This window comes from Adiantum capillus-veneris, chromosome 21, assembly GCF_014529385.1.
Source record: "Adiantum capillus-veneris isolate H3 chromosome 21, ASM1452938v2, whole genome shotgun sequence".
Classification (NCBI taxonomy): Eukaryota; Viridiplantae; Streptophyta; class Polypodiopsida; order Polypodiales; family Pteridaceae; genus Adiantum; species Adiantum capillus-veneris.
In genome coordinates, this window is record NC_140951.1 from 99480483 (window position 1) to 99501894 (window position 21412).

The 21412-nt window shown below is 43.2% G+C and overlaps 1 protein-coding gene across 1 annotated transcript in view; it reads right to left on the reverse strand.

The window, feature by feature from the left end:
• Positions 1–6360: 6360 nt before the first annotated feature.
• Positions 6361–21412, reverse strand: part of LOC147431415 (pyrophosphate--fructose 6-phosphate 1-phosphotransferase subunit alpha-like) — a 47427-nt gene continuing 32375 nt past the window's right edge. The window contains exons 10-19 of the mRNA XM_086494031.1: positions 10503–10596; positions 8854–8927; positions 8475–8585; positions 8350–8394; positions 8217–8273; positions 8008–8112; positions 7792–7908; positions 7371–7474; positions 7134–7299; positions 6361–7044 (exon numbers count right to left, since the gene is read on the reverse strand). Of these exons, the coding sequence (XP_086350157.1) occupies positions 6916–7044; positions 7134–7299; positions 7371–7474; positions 7792–7908; positions 8008–8112; positions 8217–8273; positions 8350–8394; positions 8475–8585; positions 8854–8927; positions 10503–10596 (1002 nt within the window). The 3' untranslated portion in view covers positions 6361–6915. The remainder of the gene's footprint in view (positions 7045–7133; positions 7300–7370; positions 7475–7791; positions 7909–8007; positions 8113–8216; positions 8274–8349; positions 8395–8474; positions 8586–8853; positions 8928–10502; positions 10597–21412) is intronic.

A 21412-nucleotide genomic window follows, 5' to 3' on the forward strand; every position in this document is an offset into this window, starting at 1 on the left:
GGAGACCCTCTAGTAGCACTTACACATTCAGAACAAAGAATAAACACAATCCAGCTTTTGAGTTGGACTGGTTTGAGAGATACATCCAAGAGAAAAATGCTACGGATGAACCAGAACTACTACTTCAAGAGGAGGATCTCCAAACTTTGAGAGATCAGTTGAGGCCAACTACACGATATGAGGAAACACCACCTCCATCTCCAAGGCCAGAGACAAGTGAAAGGCAATCAACTCCACTTGCTGACTCTCCTCCGCATTCAGAGAGCTCACATCGTGATGAGAGGGTTCCTACACCACCCAATGAAGAAGAAGAAGAAAGGACAGATGGCCATCCAAACACTGGAACAGTATCAAACATTGATAAAGGCAAGCACATAGAGGTAGATCTGACAAGAGAAAAAGCTTCCTCCTCACAAGAAATTGAGTTGGAAGCTACTATAAACCTGGATTTACAATCAATGGAGACTCTACTAAACCAAACGAGACTGCACAGTCGGTTGTTAGCCGATCAGAACAGGGCAACAAAAGGAAATTGGAAACAACCCATCAAGAGGTTCTGAAGTTGCAGGAGCAAAGAGATGACAACCTTAAACTAATCAGCATTAAAGATGCTGAGATCTTCGGGCTCAAAAGCAGATTAAAACTCCTCGAGGAAAATTTACAGGAGTCAGAAAGTTTCAATGCCATTTGTGAACATACAATCAATGTGTTTCTTAAAGACGTCAATGACAGAGATGAACAAATCCAAAGGTTGGTGGCAGAAAAGCAAGATGCCCTGGAGACAGTCAAAAATTTGCAAGCCGTAATCGATGACTTACAAATTGAAGTGAAGGATTTGAGAGCAGTAACAGACATACAGGCAAGGGAGATAGAAAGAGCAAAGAAACAAAAAACGTTGCTACCAGCAACACCGGTGGTCCAACCGCAAGAAGAATTGGCGGCACTGAAGAGAGAGCTGGAATTGGAAAGAAAACAGCGATTAATGATAGCCGAAAGTGCGCTTAGAGCTGAGGATCAATTGCAAAGGCAAATCTCGGACTTACAAAGTGAACAACAACAAGGACCAGCTCATGACAGTGAAATAGAAAGCCTTGTTTCCAAGTCCATTAAGGAAGAAAATGAAAATTTGCACATCAGGGTAAAAGAGTTAGAAGAGGCTGCAGCCCAAAAGGAGATGGAATTTCAAACACTCCAAATCAATAATCGAACAATGGCTGCACAAATTGCAAGTCTCCAAACTCCAAGGCAACCCCAAGGACAGGTGCGGGTGCACCTGGTGCAAGCGGCCACGGATTTGGTTGGACTGGCAGAACTATATGGGGGTGATGATGACTATGAGGAAGAATTACAGGACCATGGGGCCCCAGATACACAGACTGATCAAGCTGGCTCCAACAACCAAGAAGAAGACGAAGATTCAGTCACAAAATTTGAAGAGCAGAAGCTGGCCGAAGAAATGGAAAAGCAATCAGAGATGATGTGGTACAAGGCCATGAAACTAGAGAAGGAGATGCTACAAGGACTCTCCAGATCAGGCAAGACAGCAATAGAGCTACGGGAAGAGTGTAATGCCCCGATGTTACCCTATGCTCTGTTGAAATATGAAACACTGACATATCAACGACAGCTCGAAAAGGAAGAACAAGTGCCATTATTTGAAGGAGAATTACAGGTTCGGAAATAGCAAAGCAGAATAGTAGATAGCCAGCCAAAGTGGAGGCGTCAATGGCTTTTGGATCATCCTAACAACCTGATCCACTTAGTCAATGCACCACCTGAGCTGAGAGACGATAGGACTTTTTGCCCAACACCCAGAACTTATACTTACAGCCAACATAAAGCCTTACAAAGCAGAAATCCCACATGGCTGAACTATCCAGTATTGCCAGGACCTGTCAAAGGAGAGAGAATATCCGGTTCTTACATGGTGAAAACCCTTCAGGGCGCCATTGCGGAATTCAGAGGCTCTCCCGACCTATCCAGCAAGATGCTTTGTAAAATAGCTTGGACTTTTTTGGCCTGTCTCATAGCGTTCTTAGAAAGCTGAGTTCAGAGTACATGAATAGAGAAAGAAACATATCAGAGCTATCATATGATCTAAGTGGGCCACCTACAGAGCCAGTTTTGTATGCATACTTCAGACGGCTCATGTTTTTGCCCAGCTATCATCTCCAAACATTCGAAAAAGCATTTTACACCAACTTCTTCATGTACAAGTCAAAAAGTTTTGGCCCATTAATGGCGAGCGAATCTATGCGATACGATGCGTTTCTACATCAAATAAACCAGGAAGAAAGACGACGACATTGAAGACAAAGACAGTCATGTCGTGGTAGACATGAACTAGGAGGGGGGGAGTGTTGGAGCCCAACTTGTCCAACTGTTGTAATGAGCCCACCTTGTAAAGCCTATCAAATTCCCATTTTTATGTCAAAGACGTCTTATCATTTTGATCCACTTGTTTGGGTTATGTAAAGATTAATGAGTCAGCCGGGACCCAGATGTGTTTCCACTTTGTAATTATGATGAGTAGAACCCCATGTACATTTTTTGAGCTAAGGTGACTAAAGTATAAAAGTCACCTTAGAACCATTTTTGAAATAACATTTGAATAATTAATCATGTGTCGTACGAGTCTGAGAGAGAGAGAGAGAGAGTGCATGATCTTATCTTCTTCGCTACGCGCATCTCCCTCACCGGATTCATGAAGCGACCACACCATCGCGGTAGCCTCTCCGAGAGCTACGCGCCCACGTCACGCATTCGCATTTTCGAGCTGTTCGCGAGCGATCCTTCCACAAGCTTGTTTTGCTTGTAAGTAGCACAAACAATGTCTGTTTTCAACAATCAAGTACTCTGTGGAATGAGTGAGAGATTAGCTACGCATAGATACTCATAGACTTAGGTTTCGCACACTTTTAGATTACGACCTGTGAGTCTATCGCAACAGTATTCGAGATAACTAGGGTTAAAATCTGGTGAGATTAGACTTATAGGTAAGTATATCCTAGTGAGAGGATGGTGCCTAGCAAGTTTGATGCGATTCCGAGTTCATTTGATGTGTAAACGGTGTTGTGAGCGTTTAGGGATAGAGTGGGTTGCAGTCAACAAGGGTTATTGATTGATGCATCATAGAAGTGCGCATGTGTAGGTTGGTCTCAGCCTGACAAGCTAACGAGATTGCCTCTGTGCACCTATGGGTTAGTCGTGTCATCGGATGATAAGTATGTTGTCTGTGTCGTGCTTGTGAGCATAAACAGAGGAGTAGTTTGCCCTAAAACACCAGCGAAGGCCGCCTCTCTCTCTCTCTCTCTCTCTCTCTCTCTCTCTCTCTCTCTGTGACGCTCAGTCCCCTATCTTGTCGGAGGTTGCAGGGTACAATGCCGCTTCAAGGAGCTTTTGCCACGTGTTGCCGAAGGGCAGGGGGGGATCCCTCCCCCATTTATAAGAATATATATTGTTCCTAAAGCAAGATATTTTGGCACGAGCAATAAGTTTCATTAAAATTGCTTATTGTGAAAGCATTTTCAGCCAGTCGATTACTTCGGCCACTTTTCCATCTCTCTAGCCTCTCCATTTGTAGAATCTTTTTATGGAGTGTTCAACATAAAAATTGCCTATATCAATTTATTGCTCAACTACCCATCTCTTCAGCATGTCCATCTACAAACAAAGACGCAAATTGTAATGCCGACTCTTGGACCTCCATTAAGCACTTACTGGAACGTTCTTTCAAATCAATCAAAACACCAACAATGCAAGGCATAAACAAAAAAAAAAAAAGACTTGCATCAAGTCTCGAAGGCAACGGAATAGGGCATGATACTTACAGACAAATTTAAGCCTTGGTCTTGGCTATTATCTTTAAGGCCTAATGTTTTCGTCTAGTTTTGTTGCTTCACTGTTAGGACGAAGGGGGGAGGCGGGAAGCCCCCTAGGCAAGAGGCATGCAATCAAGTTCTTCTAAAATTAGAGCCAAGGAGCTATAAGTGAAGGTGGTTGGGTGGAGATGAGCATGCATTAATTCCTTGTCCTTTCATTCACATTTTCATTGATTACATCCTTCAAACACAATTCTTCTGCTACCCTACTGAACATATCCTTCAATCAATGCACAATTAGGGACAACATTTGCATGTCAAGAACAGTTTGTGATTTGGTAAACAAACCACATTTGACATGCATGTCAACCATCATCTTCTTTCTCAAATCCTACCTAGCAATTTCATCATGAATCAATTTGCATCTTGCACACTGTTATAGGCCTTTCAAGATAGGTGAGTGCACGTGTTAAAGTCTTGGATCTAGGCTCTGAAGAGATAAAGTGTTGTTTTAGAGGTCATAATACTTGGAAATGAATTGGATGACTTTGTTTGCATTTCTTCACTTTTTAAAACTAATTTCTAGACAACTCATTGCACCTTATCTGCCTGCTAACATAGGACAAATAGACAAGTTGGGACTTAGTCGTAGTGAACTTGTACAAGTATGTCATTCACAAGGTTAGTGCTCTGCCACAATGTACTTGACCCATGCTTTACAAAGAGTAAGTATTTGATTTCAATATATCAAATTCTAGCATATCTTAGTATTTTATATTCATCTTGATATATATTTAGTTTAGGGGACCTTTGAGAACGAGGTTCACGACCCATACCAATTAACCCACATTAGTGGTGTATCACAGACCTCAATGTGTAGTATAGCCCCAAAAAAAAAGGTCAATTTCTCTTCGTTTTTATGAATTGACCTATGGCAGAGTAGAAGCCCATGGAAGAGGTGCATTGTGATTGTTTAGGGTGGTAAAACTACCTCTCTAAGAGGCAAATCTTGGATAGGACCATGTTTTTTGATGTGTAAGTTGCTTAAAGTAACCATACATTGACAAGGACAGATGCTCTAGGCAGCTCCGTTGAGCCCCCCTCCTAGAAAATGGGTAACCAGCAAATCACCATCCCACCAAAAAATTTTACTGACAAAATAGAAATAGCCACCAAAAGGCCAGCCAAGCATGGCTAGGTTATTGAGAAAGTCACACAATAAAGATATCATTGGGAATTTTCTTGTAAAGTCGTCTTCTATGAGATACACGCATATGTCAGATCATATGGAGAGATGGCCTGCATGTCTGTGTCGGGGCCACCAATAGTGCTGATTATTGAAAGGGAAAATTACCAAAATATCCTTCTAATTTCAAAAAGTCCCAAAATTCCCCCAATATTTTGTCATAAATTCCCAAAATCCCCTTCAAATTCTCCAAAATTCCCAAAATACCCGTGGTTGTGAGACTAAATATCTCCAAAGCTTAAAAAAAGTGTAGCTTTTCATAAGAAGAATGGTTGTCTATCAATACAAGATGCTAAAACTAGAATTTAAGTTGGTTATGTAGCCTTTGGAGATGAATTGCTTCATTATTGTTAGACATAATTGCCTTTTTACGCGAGATAATTTGTGACAAATTACATGCTAAGCACTCAAAAACGGATCTCAATTGTAGAAAAGGAATAAAGACTAGAAGATTTTGAAAAATCCAACCAAAATAGGGTATTTTGGGAATTTCCACAAATTAGAGGGGTATTTTGGTAATTTTCCCTTAATTTAAGCACTTCGGGGGTACTTTCACCCTTCAAGAACAGTTAAATTCTTTGAGTACCCCTGGCCGACTCCTCAGATCATCTGAGTGAACTAGTGAACTTTTGGACCCAACAGATATCCAACTCTATGCTCCCATAGATAGACCCACCCTTGCAAAATTCTGAAACTTTTAACGCTTATTAATATGAGTCAGATGTGGGAAGTGAAGCTTGAGTAAACAAAGTGACCTGCAGGATTGAGCACATGCTACACAGAAATGCCACCAGACAAAAGGCTTATTTTGATATCTGCGAAATGGAAATTCCTTCGATATAAACTGATTCACAGTGCAGAGAGCTGATATGGAACTGTGAATCATAACTGATATGGAAGTGTTGGCAGGCCACAAATGCTCACAATGGAAACTAGGAAATGTAGTGACAGGCCCCATGCTTTCAAATGGTGAAATGGGCCGGTGGGCCTCCAAGATAGCAACGTGATCCATCTCCTCTCCTACTCATCGGTGATTATGTCGTGCACAAAATTCTTAAAGATAACCAAGTGGCACAACCTAATCAGCTTCAGCTAAGCCCATCTCATGAGCAAGCAAGTGGCGCACCTTTTGTAAAGCAAAGGGTAGTATTGCAAATGTTACTTCACAGAAAAGCAAAGCACACCAATGGCACTTCTTCAGATCTGTTAATACCACGTCTGGAAGTTTTAATCTCCCAGTAGCAGCTCCAATTATTGTCAAATGACTCTTGAATGCAGGTTTGAAGGATGCAATGCGTCAAAACTTTTATCTCTTCCAAGGGTCTTTTGATCTGGCATATTTCATGCCAACAGCTGGAGCTCTGATTTAGCTACGTACATAATATAGGCACAGTCCAGCAGCTCATATCCAAAAGCTGAATGTCACTGCCGCCTTTTGGGCATGCAATGTTGCACATACTATACACTCTGCTCTCCAGAGCTGCATACCAACTGACAATGTGGACATCATTATTCACTACACCAAGCCATTAATCAGCTGCATACGACAATCCCATGCGGTCAACAAAAGTAAGCACCAATGCCCAGCCAATTTTGATTACACTGTCTGAACCTGATGCAAACCCTTTACTCCATTAAAAAAAATGCCTCGGCCTCATCATTCCTCAGCTTTCAACTAGAAACCTTAGTAAGCACACGCTATGAGACTCTATTTCAAGCTCAGCGATGGAAAATTAGAGCTAAGCTAGCCGAACTTGCGCCAATCATTGACGTGTCTAAACTCTAGAACAGCCACTTGCATAAATAAAAAAGCAGTCAGTGTTTTGGGCTTTTTGCTAACAAGGGTGATCAATAAGGAGTTGCTCCTCGGAATGCTGGCGTAGAGATGACTGAAAGAACCTCAATGACTGAATTCATGGAGCTCAAGGCAGCCTTTAGTACCTCCTCAGGGCATCCAGGTTGGACCATCTTTTTAACCTACAAACCACCCCCCACAATTATGTTAGGAAATCTCATTCAAACGACAAGCTATTTTCATATATGCTCAGTTGAAGAGAACTTTGTACCTTTTCTAGATAAGCCCAAAGTTCCTGAATGCGGCCAATGTAGTCTTGATCTTGAAGAGAGAGAGTAACAGTTTTGAGATTGGCCCCCGGACCACTGTATTGGATGGGTCCAGGGTTTCTGTAGAGATCATCCATGAGCCAGGACGATGCATTTTGTGCCAATGTTCTGCACAAAGCAAACACCTTAGTTTTCCCACCATAACATAACCTAGAAATTATTACGAGTGATTTCCTTACTGGTGTGGCTTTCCATTCAAATCCACTTTGGCAAAATGGACATCTGGCTTTCCAATGTGGGAGACACCTGGACCCCTCAACCATCTCTTGACAGTCATCATAGCCTGCACAAATATGTTCTTTAACCATTTATGGCATTAAAAACAAGGTGAAGGTGAACCCTCAGGTAGGCATTTTAAAACCGAATGTAAAGGAAGTCAATGTGACCTGACCCCTTATGAAGGGACCCATTCACTAACCTCAACAAAGGCGTGCGAAAAAATTGTACGATTTGACATGCCAAAAACTCTACAAGCCTTTCAAGGTCGCAAACTATGCCAGGCGTTACAGCATGTTTACTACCACTTCAGCACAAAGTAACCTTGCTAAGTTTACTTTTCTATCTCAGACAATTTTTGAAGATAACCAACAAATAACAGACCGTTAACGGAGCAGCTCCGCATCGCCAGGCTGAGACATCTTGCTTCAAGTTTGTAACTGTTGCCATATAGCCATTTAATCCAGCACCAACAAGGTGGTAGCAGATCTGACCTAAAGCCTGTGGTTGCAAATATGCTTAGAACCCCAGCCAGCTAATTTTACAAAATTCCGCGGAAACAAGCACTTAACGAGTTCCAAAATTGGTAAGACTGCTTACATAAGCATAGTCACAGTCAAAGTTCGAAGGCAAAGATCCCCTTGCTTGGTAACCAAAGAAGTGGCAAATAGCATTGAACTTCTTTCCAGTATAGGTTCCAGCTTTCTGAAACAGCAAACCCCACCTGATTAGGGACGACTAGAGAGAAGCTACTATGTGAAAAGCCTAAATAAGAAGCAATAAAGCTTTTTTAGCATAAAATAGCTCACTGTTCGTCTGTTCATTTCGGTCTCCACCAGTTGTACAAGCAGCTTCTCTGTCTCAATCTAATTGCATACATTGTATGATGAGGGACTGACATAGCAAGCCTAATGCATCAGAAACTAAGCTTTATGTTATCACCTGAGAAAGCTGTGCAGAATCGTCTGACTCTTTTTCAAGCAAAAACTGCAAAAAATACAATCTCTTGTAAACATTTAAGTTTTTACACTTGCAACACATACTTGGAAGTGTAGTAGAATGCTTGCCTGGCCGCGGATAAATGGAGGCAAAAATTCAAATAATGCCGACGCCCAAGGTGAAAGCTGGGAAGGAATCTTTTCAACATGAACACCTTGCCTCATGAGACCATGGATTTCCTGCCAAGGTTACTTTAAAAGTTGGATTATCAATCGTGAATTGTGTGTACCAGAGGTCAAGTTCAAACATTTCATAATTTTTTTAAGAGACGGCCATGTCCAGTGGAAGAACTTTCTTACAGCAGAAATGAAAAGAAAATGGTAGACAAGAAAAATCAGTATAAATCAGATCTGGGAAATAGTACATAACTAAAAAATTCATGTGCTGTTTCCACTTGTACAGCTCAAGAGCAATCGGCCCCATATAAAAATCACTTGTTCTGCATACCTCAAGAAGTGCATAAACTTCAGGAATGCTCTCTATAAGACCTTCCGGTAACAGGACGACACCATGATACTTGTCTGCAGGTAAAAAGATACATGCATTGTGTAAATCATCGACAAAGCAACCACACAAAGCCTTAACTTTCACAGATGAGATTGACCCAGTAAAAGAATCAGGCTGGCACAACAAAAAGAAAGCAATATTTGCAAGCATGATGTTTGTTTTCATTTAGAACTTGATAAGGCAGTAACGGCTTGCTTAGGGCATCGCCTGAGTAAGCATTCCTGTCAGGTTTAGAAAAGCCCCACTAGGGTGCCCGGGGGCGGGGGCGGGGGCGGGGGCGGCAGGGGTGCTTGTTCTTTCTGCAACGTTATATGTTTGGAATAATGGATTGATTGTATTAAAATAGCTGCGACACTCAAAGGTAGCCACATTTTTTTGCCTCCATTTTTAGATACAAAAGCTGCAGAAATTTCCTGAGATGGCCAGTGCAAGCAGAACCCTTGTAGCTGAGTTGCCATGAGTGGCAGTTGCCAAGTGCCTGGCCTATGCCAATCAGTAGTATGCTGCCCCAAGCACCAGTATTATTTTTGCCCTTTTGACCACTTCAAAAACAACCTTTGCCAGAAATCAATTCGTACAAAACCAATTTGGACCCATTTAGGCACTTCCATAAAACCCAGATTGTCATGGAAACTATTTCCAAGGACAAACGACAGCTGCACAGCATACTTCCAATTCGTTTCGAAGTATCTGAAAGTTCCAGACACCCGCTATCTACAATGTTTCAGATTTTCACAGTTTTTTTCCTAAAGGTTTGCTTTCTATATCTGATGCACATGCCACATTAAAACCATTGAAAGCAACCCAAAAAGTTTGAAACTTGAAAAACCTTGAAGCCTAGTCTTTAGCATCTGAAGTCTAAAATGAGCCTTTTGTGTGTGAGTGTGGGTGTTGCAACGTTTGGAAGTTTTGGGTGGGGAGAGGGACGATTTGTTTTGGCTTGACAATTAGGTCTTATGATATCTGAACCTGCAGTTCCATGCAACCATCTAAGGCTTGTTGATGCAATGAGAGTGATGGACATTTTAGTGCAAGGCTAATAAAACCTTTTTCTGAGACAATTTCCTACTCTGCAGCAAACGCCTATTTCAGAAACATTGCCTTTGTTCCTGGAAGCCCTTCATGTGATGGACAAGTATCAGACAAACTCCATGCTCATTTCTTGTCACTGTATGTATATTGATGACGGGAAATAGCTATTCTTAGGTTTACCAAATCCCTTTTGACAGGGCAGCAAGACGCACTCTGACTAGGATACACATGTTCACAATCCAAACATTCAATCACACCTAGGTGTAAAAGTAAAAGCCGGTAGTAGCTCAGAGTGTTGCAAGCTTAGTACATATACCTAGATGAATCCAGGGAACGGCCAGATTAATCCAAAAGGAAAGTGCAAGCTATACACTCATGGTAGTCATCCACAAAACAGTACAACTAGTAGAATCATCATGCATAATGGACTAAATATTATGTCCTTCACAATGACGTCATCAGTTACTGATCCTGGGTGGGGGACTGACCTAGGCTTCAATATGTATGGTTCAAACACAGCACACAGCATACACACATGGCCCGAATGATATTATTACCTTTTTCAGCCCTTGCTTGCACAGCGTCGCATATCTGCTTCGTGACCTCAAATAAGGTCATCTTTGATGTCGAAACCTCCTCTCCAAGTATGACCTGCAAGCAGTTGATACACACTACTTCAAATAACTAATGTAGCACAAATGAAGCTCATGCAATGATACCACCTGTAATAAAGATCCAATTGATAATAGGATGTTACACGCTTGGACACTCCCAAGTGAGAAATCAAAAGTGACACGCATAGAATTTGTAAATAACTGAACTTGAATAAAAAAACACAAAGAAGAGAAGAGTCGACATAGAACGGCGGAGTTCCGTCCCCAGATGCACAGGCCGCAAAGACTTGCACCCCTTCTGGTATTTCTTTATTATTTATTGCTTCGCAAAGGTACAACTCCTCGAGGGTCCAGTTCTCTCCAAGACTCTGCTTCCAAATGGTCCATAGCGTGACCCTCACGGCACTTATAAACAATACACAGGATGCCCAAAAGCGAAGCCCCAAAAACATAAGTTCAAAAACACCAGTTCAAAAAGCCATTGGCCCTCCAAAAGCAGCACAAATCCCACGTCAACACTATGCCCATGAATTGCGGAACATGTAGCGGGAGATCACCACGTGTCAACCGAAAAGAACAAACTGAACAGACTTTAGACGCTTCAAAACAATTGAACTGAGAGAGAGAGAGAGAGAGAGAGAGAGAGAGAGACACGAGAGAGACAGTGATGTAGTTCCACCCCAAGAAAGCACAGGCCCCAAACCCCTTTCGGTATTTCTTTATATTGCTGCAACGCGGTACAAGCCGGTCCTCTGTCCTCTGCACTCCCCCACGGAGACGTGTCAGAAACTTAACCCATGGCACATATTTAAAGGCCCTGAGCCTATCCAATGAAAAGCATCCAGTTCTAAAAGCCTCTCGCTTTCCAAAAGCAGCCAACACTAAATCTGGCAATTCCAGACAGTTTTGCCACGTAGCAAGTGTCAACGCAAGGCGTGGAAATCCGTACAGTGCCACGTGGAAGTCAACGCAATTTGAGGACATCCATACAGCTTCCACGTCATTACGTTTTAGCACTGGTTCTTGAGTGTGTGTGTGTGTGTTGGTCCTGCTTTGATTAATTGTCTTGTGTCAATCACTAGGGCCCCATCGGACAGGGTCCCATAAGTTGGTAAAAACCTTTCAATAAATTGGCCCCCACTCGACGAGGATTTGCAAGTTGGTGAGACTTTTGCTTCTTCTTCTTCTTCTTCTATTGCTTCTAGGGTTTAGGCCCTTCGGTCGAGATCTGCTAGTTAGTTCAGGTCTTCAGTGGCTTGACACGTCAGTAGTTTGTCGAGATCTGCTAGTTAGTTCAGGTCTTCAGTGGCTTGACACGTCAGTAGTTTGTGACATCCCCCCTTCTTGAGAGTAATCGTCCGCAATTACCGTATTTCTGCAAAACAACTCAAGTTAGCTCAAAAATTTCCGAGGGTCATTTCGAGGGACAATCGGTTTTCTCATTCCAGATTGGAGCTCTTGATATTACGACGTAGCAAAGTTAGCCATCACACTCACACCACGCTGATCTGTAACGAGTGTCTTGATGCACAAATATTTACATACCGAGGTAATCTCACCCAATTAGGAATATCTAGTGGTTGGCACATCACAATGCAGCACGAATGCTCACATATGCATGTTACAAGACAAAGAAACATATAGCCGTCAATAAACACTCCCCCCCAAATGACCATCTTGGTCCGGGCCATGAGATGTTCAACGACTCCCTCATCACCCCTCCCATAAAAAAACTAAAAAGGTCCAGGCCATGAGAGATAGAGGCCTTTTACAACCAAACGCAACCCATACCACAACTTGCCTCGCTTGGAGGTGTTGAGAGTAACCATTGCTCATACTTCTTAATACTCCCCCCGTAAATAATCATCCAGGTTCAGGCCGTGAGTAACAACAACAATACTCCCCACGCAAATAACCACAATGGACCGTGTCACAAACTGCTGACGTATCAAGCGACTGAAGAGCTCAGCCATCTTGAAGATCCCGGCCAAGGGGCCTAAACCCTAAAAAGAAGAAGCAGTAGCAGAAGAAAATCCCACCAACTTATGGGACCCTATCCGATGGGGTTATTCGCTTGCAGATCCGGGATCATATGGTTCCCTTATTCTTTCTTTGTTTTGAAGACTCTTGCCTTGCTGAGGTGGATACTACCCTGTTTGTAGGATGTGAATGAACCAGCGTGCATCCCAATTCTTTGCTTAACATGTCCCATGTAACAGACTTGGACACTCCAAGTCAAGAATCAACCGCGACAGCACCAAATAACCACTTCAAAACAATTCACAGATCACAATAGATTTGCACTGGCCCGGCGGAGTTCCGTGCCTAGAGATATTGGCCCCAAAGACTGGCGCCCCTTTCGGTATTTCTTTTTATATTAATCAGTTCAAAGTACAAGAGAGTGGGTCGGGATTCACTCTCAGACTCTGCGTCCAGATGCTCTGAGAAGTGAGGCCCTCACCACTAATTTAAAGGTTACAAGGGATGCCCAAAAGCAGAGCCCCAAAAGCTTCAAATCAAAAGCAATTGCTCTCTCTCTCTTCTCTCTCTCTCTCACGGAGAGTCAAAACTTGAAAGCAAAAGCATTCTCTCTCTCTTTCTCATTAGGTAGAGAAAAAGCAAAATTTGCGTCGCTCATCATTTTCAATCAAAAAAAAAAAAATTTAAGCCTCCGCGATTTCCAAAAATTAGGGTTTCTGGCAAAAATTAAGGTTTGCAAGAATTTTAGGGTTTCTGGCAAAAATAAGGGTTTTTGCTGTCTGCCACGTCATCACTTCGTGACATACTCCCCTCTTGAAAGCATTGTAATCGACCGCGATTACGCCTGCAAAACCGACAAAAGCCATAAACCGTCTTAGCAGACACTGACTGTTAGTACCTACGTACTAGGAACACACATCTAGCACATGTACAAAATCGACGGTCACATCACAGGACATTCAACATTCATTCGGATCTTAGACCATGATTTATCGGTAATGTAGCTAGCAATCACATCTAGGTCCAATCGGGACCTCATCGATGTCCGATTGACTAACCCCTATTACAACCATGTCTATTCGAGATCAATCAGACAAAATGTTGCAGTCATTTCGTCTATCAGTTCTTGCACTCACAAGAAGTCAAGAACAAATCAGTATCATAATCAGGAATTCCATTTCATAAAGTCATCCAGCAGAATACTGTCAGCTCTCAGTATCCCTGAAGCTCAAAGAGACATCAGTGACTTTAGTATCAAAATCGAGGCATCTGTTGACTAAGGAGCGGAGTGACTCCCCTCTTGTGCATCCCACTGAACCAGATCTCCGGCCAAGCTGAATTCTGGGTTCCGTTTGGAGTAGACTATGCTAAACCAAAACACCGAGGTAAAGTTTCACAATCCGAGGAGTATCTGCTAGGTCCTCCTCCTCCATCCACCAAGTACCGCCTTCGGACTTTACCTTTCTTCGTATCGTTATGTGCCAAAATCTGTTCAGGAACAAGGATCTCCTCCTTTTCTTCCACTTCGGGTTGCTCATCAGGCTCCCCATCATCAGGCACATCACCCTTAACAGGTTTCAAGAGACTCACATGCAATGCATTGTGAATCCTCCAAGTATCTGGCAGTTTCAATCGGAAGGAGACATCATTTATCTTTTCAGTAATCTGGAAAGGTCGATAGTATCGCATACTAAGCTTTGGAAAAAGCCTCTCCTTTCCCTTTTTGTTTCATAGGCGTGCCTTCTCAAAACGTAAGAGCACCCAATCATCCTCCTTCAATTTCATGTCACGACGATGGCGATCCGCTGCCTTTTTCTGTCGTTCTTGAGACTCCTACAAAGTCTCGAGAACCTTGGCAAAAGCCGGATCCAAATCTCACAAATATTCATCCGCTTCAAATATCTAAACCTTGGCAAAAGCCGGATCCAAATCTCACAAATATTCATCCGCTTCAAATATCTAATCTTTCGTGCTCAGGAAAGATGGAACCTTCGTAGCACTTTCAACAATCTCACATGGCGTCTTCCCCGTCGAAGAGTGTATCGTATTATTGTAGGCAAATTCCACCAAAGGTAAGTTCTTTTCCCATTGAGTCTTCTGATTCGAGATACAAGACTTCAATAAATCTAAAATCACTGAATTGGCAATCTCAAATTGCCCGTCAGTCTGCAAGTGGAACGATGACGAGAACTGCAACCGCGTGCCAATGTTCTCCCAAATTGCCTTCCAAAACAAACTCATAAATTTGGGGTCTCTATCGGAGACAATCGTCTCAGACGTGCCATGTAATCCGAAAATCATCGTGATCATTCTGTGTAATCGGGAGATGAAAACTGAGATCCATTTCAATACTTTCCCAGGGGCGGGTGGGTATGGGTAATAGCGTGTAACAATCCCTGTGTCTTATGCCTGTCAAACTTGACCTTCTGGCATACTGCGCACAACTCTTCCACGTCCTTTTTGAGTCACGACCAAAAGAAGTCTCTCTCTACCCCTTTCATGGTGGTAGCAATGCCGCGGTGACCCGTAAAAGGTGGACAGTGGCATTCAGTCATAACCTTATCCCTCAACGGCTGTGTAACGCACAACATAGTCTTTCTCATCAAGTAGCCTTCCCGAAGGGAGTATCCAGCTATTGTCTCCCCATCCCGTATCCGTGTGAAAATATCTGCAAAATCTGTATCTGTGGCATACTGATCGACCATATCCTCGAAGCTCCTATGATGTATCGCGGAAATAGCCAGAACCAACGGTTTCAGAGACAAAGCATCTACCACCACATTCTTCTGTCCCTGCACATGGACAATCTGGAAGTGGAACTGTGACAAGATGTTCGCCCACCGCATCTGCTTTTCCGAAAGCTGCTTCTGTGACAAGAAGTAGCGCAAACTCTGATGGTCTGTAAAGACAGTAAAATCCGCTCCGAGTAGGTAATGCCGCCACTGAGTAAGAGCATGCATGGATAACCGCCAAAAGCTCTTTCTCATAGATCTGTACTGTCATCTCCGGCCTAGAGAACGAACGGCTCTCGTAAGCTATGACATGGCCTTCTTGCATCAAGACCGCACCCAAACTACGACCACAAGCATCACAATATACTTCAAATGACTTGTGCAAGTCCGGCAAAGTCAAAATAGGTCCCGTAGTCAATTTCTCTTTCAATGTTCGAAAGGTAGTCACCTTTGTGGGTCCCCACGAAAAAGGTACTCATTTCTGTGTCAAGGTATGCAAAGGGGAAGCAACCTCTGCATACTTTCATATGAACCGCCTGTAGTACGAACACAGTCCCAAGAAGCTTCTAACTTCATGGACATTCCTCAAATCGGACCAATCACGGATAGTCTCTATCTTGGCCGGGTCCATTTGCACTCCTGCTGTGCTGACACAATGTGTCCCAAAAAATGTATCTCTAGTAGGAAAAATTCACTTTTCTTTGCATTAATCACTAACGTGTGATATCGTAATGCCTGAAAGACTTGAAGCAGATGATCTCTATGTTCTGCCTCATTCTTGGAGAAAACAATGATGTCGTCAAAGAAAGTGCCAACAAATAGCCTGTACTCTCGAAAAATCCTGTCCATCATCCGGTTAAATGTCGCAGGAGCATTGGTTAAGCCAAAAGGCATCACCAAAAACTCAAATAACCCAAAAGTCGTCCGAAAAGCTGTCTTGTAGACATCTCCTGGCGCTATCTTGATCTGATGATATCCACTCTTCAAGTCAATCCTGCTAAAGCACGAGGATCCCTGTAACCTGTGAAGTATATCATCGATCCTAGGAATCGGAAATTTGTTCTTGATGGTGATTTCGTTGAGAGTGCTATAATCAATGCACATTCTCCAAGATCCGTCTTTCTTCAAAACCAACAACACTGGAGAGCAATACGGTGAAGTACTAGGCTGGACAAGACCCTTTTCCAAGAGGTCTTTCACTGGGTTCATCATCTTTTCATTCTGCACTCGGCTCACACCGTAAGGTGGCCGATTCGGTGGCATGCTTCCAGGTATCAGATCAATGGTTTGATCTTCAGGCCCTCTGAAAAGCAATCGGCATGAGTGTGGAGAAAAATCTTGGCGTTCTTTTGATCAGGTCAAAACATATTCAACCTTTATCCATCGTTCAATTCTCTCCCAAAAGAATGAATAAGAAATTGAAGTTCATCAAGTACAATCTCTAAGCCCTTCATTTATCAAAGTCGCTTTCTCGGCCCGGTAGTCAACCACGGCGTAGTTCTTGTGGTACCAAGGGATCCTGAGTAGAACGTCACTCGCGTGCCCTGAACACCCCTGTCACTGCAAACGAAGTTTTCCAATGCTCTGTGTAATGGCAACATCCCATCTTGGTGCCAGTCGAACTACCTCCGCCTGTGGCATCAGTCTGTCGGGCGTAATTTCCAAATTGAGCCGCCAATTCCAAGTGAAAAGAAGTTGGCCTTGGCTCCTTCAAAAGAGCTTCCTGATCCTTCACTTTGTCCCAAAAGCGGCAAAGTTTGTACTTTCAAAAGCGGCAAAGTTTGTACTTTCATTCATTAGATTCGGTGCAGGTCCCACGCCATGTGATACCAGTTCTGTTTTTCTATCTGCCTTTTCTGCCACGTTCCTCAGCTGCTCTCGAACTCTCAGGCCTGTCGTCGTCTTTATCATGTTGTTCTTTCTGTTCCTTTTTAGGGCACTTCGCGGAGATATGTCCATGTTCCCCACATCCAAAGCACTTCCCCTCTCTAATGAAGCGAGCTCTCTCCTCGGGAGTAAGCTTGGGTCGTGCATCCTTTTTCTCTGGGTTGCTCTTTTTCTTTCTACTTTCATTCCCAAAAGTATGTTCGGCTCGTTGTGTCATGGCCTCATCTGTGGGGTAGGTCAGACTGCCAGAGTGAATGGCAAAGCCCCGCTTCGCATGGCTCATCAACTCCTGAATAAAAGCTGACTTGTGTTCCAAGCAGAGATCTCGGATCTCTGTCAGTAGACCAAAGGTAAACCGCTCAATCTGTTCTTTGAATGAGGTCTTCTTCAATGAAGAGGCGGGTAGAAAAGAGCTCCAGAATCTTTCACAATAAGCATTGATTGTATCTTTCTTGGTCATTCGAAGATGGTTCCAAGCAACTCGTACATCTCGTTCATATTCTTGCGTCAACCAAGAAGAAATAAAAAGCTTCTTAAATTTCAGCCATTTAACTGGCGCAATCTTGTTTAAAAGAAGAGTGGACCACCAAGTACGAGCATTCCCCTTACAGTAAGAGACAGCTCTCCGAATCTTGGAGTGCTCTGAATGGCGTCCTCCCGCGAGATCAATGTCAAACTACTATATAAAAGACAAAGCCTTCGAAGCATCTGAGTATCCTGAAAAAGTATCAAACTTGATCGAGTGGCCACCTTCCTTAAACTCTCGGACTTTCTTGCTTTTATCCTCGAGAAAGTCATACTGGTTGGCTTTATAAAAATTCTTCTTGTTCGCATATAAGTTTCCGTTGTCAGAGTCTGAACTGTCCGTAGACGAGTCCTCTGTAGAAGTGTCACTCACTGGGCGAGACTTAGACTTCCTTGCCTTTTTCTTGCCCTTTCCGAAGCGTTGTTTCTTGCTTCGCTTTTTGCTTTTCCTGTCTTCTTCGCTCGAGTCTGAAGAGCTAGAAGAACTGTCAGAAGAAGAAGAAGAAGAAGAAGAATTGGGTAGGTCTTCAAACTTGACGCGCTTCTTCAATTTCTTTGCCTTGTCAAATGTCGACCGACGACCCAAATATCCCGAGAAGTCAGTGCCTTTCTTCTGCTTTTAGCCGTGCTTTTTGTCTTTCTTTTGCTTGTCGAAAAGATGAGCAATCCGTGCATCAACCACGTTCTCCAGTTCCTTCTCCGTATATTTCTTGGAGGCAGAAGGTTTCTTGAGAGCGGGTTTCGGGAGTGGTGTTGTGGTTCTCTGCCGCTCCGTCTGTACCTCTTCCAAAGAGGTCTGGTTCATATATTTTGCCATCTTCGGGTCCTTGGCAAAATTGAGCATCATCTTTGTTGCATCGTCAATCAATTCACGACGCTCCATCTCTTGCTGCTCCGCCTGAGAGGCCTAGGCGGGTCATACTCCGTGCCGGAATCTTCGTTGTGATACCTGCCTGCATCTCCAGATGCAGAGAGAGTCGATTGATCATTGCCTGAAGCCATAGATGCCGCAGAAAAAAAATTCGGGGATCGGATTTCCCATAGAAGAGAAATCGGCCGTGCTCTGATACCACTGTAACAGACTTGGACACTCCAAGTCAAGAATCAACCGCGGCAGCACCAAATAACCACTTCAAAACAATTCACAGATCACAATAGATTTGCACTGGCCCGGCGGAGTTCCGTGCCTAGAGATATTGGCCCCAAAGACCGGCGCCCCTTTCGGTATTTCTTTTTATATTAATCAGTTCAAAGTACAAGAGAGTGAGTCGGGATTCACTCTCAGACTCTGCGTCCAGATGCTCTGAGAAGTGAGGCCCTCACCACTAATTTAAAGGTTACAAGGGATGCCCAAAAGCAGAGCCTTTGGCCAAAAGCTTCAAATCAAAAGCAATTGCTCTCTCTCTCACAGAGAGTTAAAACTTGAAAGCAAAAGCATTCTCTCTCTCTTTCTCATTAAGTAGAGAAAAAGCGAAATTTGCGTCGCTCATTATTTTCAACAAAAAAAAATTAAGTCTCCGCGATTTTCGAAAATTAGGGTTTCTAGCAAAAATTAGGGTTTGCAGGAATTTTAGGGTTTCTGTTATCCGCCACGTCATCACTTTGTGACATCCCAGAAGTCTCTTAATAGAGTCACACATCTCTTTTAAACAATACTCTCAAATCTCTTTTTGGCAAACCACAGCAAAACCGCTCAATCTGGTCCCTCAAAGTAATCTTCCAAAACGAGGACACTAGAAAGTAAGTATCCCAATGCCACAAACTACTGCACTGAAGAACGGAGCCAACCTTCAGATCCTGGCCAAGGGGCCTAAACCCTATGAATAAGAAGACGAAGAAGAAGTTTGTACCAACTTATGGGACCCTGATCAATGGGGCCCAAGTGACACAAGAGAATAAAATAAAGCAGGACCCACACACACACACACGTGTGGAACTGATGATGTGGCGATTGTACAGAATTCCAAATTTTCCACTGATGGCTAGCATGGCAAAATTGTACAGAATTCCAGATTTTCTGTTGACTGTTGATGGGCAGAACTGTACAGATTTTCGCATTTCACACTGACTATGCTGACATGGCAGCCTGTACGACTTTTCGTAAATTGCGCTTGCTCATTATCTGCACCAGCTTTTGGGCCAGTTGCTTTTGAGTTTGAAGCTTTTCACTGTAACTGCTTTTAATGGCCAAGGGCCTTTAAATATGAGACTAGGGCTCATTCTCTGGCACTCTTCTAAGAGAAGGTGCATAGCGTGGAGTACTAGCTTGTACTGTGTTGATGCAATATAAAGAAATACTGAAAGGGACGCCAAGTTTGGGGCCAATACTCTCTGGGTAGAACTCTGTCACTCCGTGTCACGTGTAATCTTCAGTTGTTATTGAAGTGTTAAAAGTCTGTTCAATTTGTTCTTTTCTATTGGCACGTGGTGCCCGTCTTGTGACGGTGGTATCAGAGCATCAAGCGTGTGCTTTTCTGAAAGCATACCGATCCGACAAAAGAGCAGACAAAGCAAACCAGAGACTACTGGAATTTTTTTTGAAGTATCTTCGAGTCCCAAACCCAAACTTATTAGCCACTCCCACCCTTACTTCATCGCGCATCGGGCGCGCTCCCATCTTCACCGCTCATGTCTTACAGGGCATAAACCATAAAGATCACTTGCAAAAGAAGGATCCAAGATTTGTTTCGAGCTGCTGTTTTTTTAGAGGCAGTGCCATGCAGTGGTGGAAGTTTACAACTACCAAGCCACACACTCTAAGGACTTGGCAAGCTTTCAAGAAAAATTTTGTCCAAAGTTATATGGTTTTTGACATCTTCCTTCGGAGTGCAACTTCTGGCAAAGTGGGGTATCTTGAAATGCTTGGAATGGGAAACCCAAGCAGATTATAACTTGAAATTTCTCGACATCTCTCAATTCGTGTCTCTTTTCGAGCTAAAAAATTTGGAGGTCCAGTGTGATCGCAAGGTCTTGGGACTACCATCACCACCACAGGAACATTGCTTGTCGAGGCTTGTTTCAACTATTCAAGAGTTTGTGGATCATGCTCAGGTCGGCTACGACCTTATGGAAGGAACCTAGCCCTAATTTTTGGTGCAGGTTTCAAGATGGAAAGTCAATCGACTTTTCGAGCTCGACTGATGTCGAGATTGCTTTTTAAGTTTGAAATCTGTTTGAGAACTTGTTTGGTGATCCTATTTGGAATTTGTTTGAAATAGATGGTATCTGTTTTGAGCTTGTCTTGGAGCCGATTTGAAATGTTTGACTCTGGTTTTAATACTAGTTTCAATGATTGGTGACTTTACTCCCAGGTGCAGTACAGAGAAATGATGTTTGAAAATGCTTGATCATACTCATCGCCCAAACCCTTGTGGTTATTTGCGGGGGGAGTATTGAAATGTTTGAAACGTGTTGTTTTTACTCATGGCCCGAACCCTTGTGGTTATTTACGAGGGGAGTATTGTTGTTGTTACTCATGGTCCGAGCCAGGATGGTTATTAACGGGGGGGAGTTTTTTTTTTTTTTTTTTAAATAAGGAGTCAGGTAGGGCACTCCCGGCCGCCCTCCGCATACACCAGAAAAGTGCACAAGAAGAACGACCAGGGGGGGAGTATTAAGAAGTCTAAGCAGTGGTTACTCTTAGCACCTCCAATCGACGCAAGCTGCAGTCTGGGGGGCGTTTGGTTGTAAAAGGCCTCTATATCTCATGGTCCGGACCTGGATGGTTAT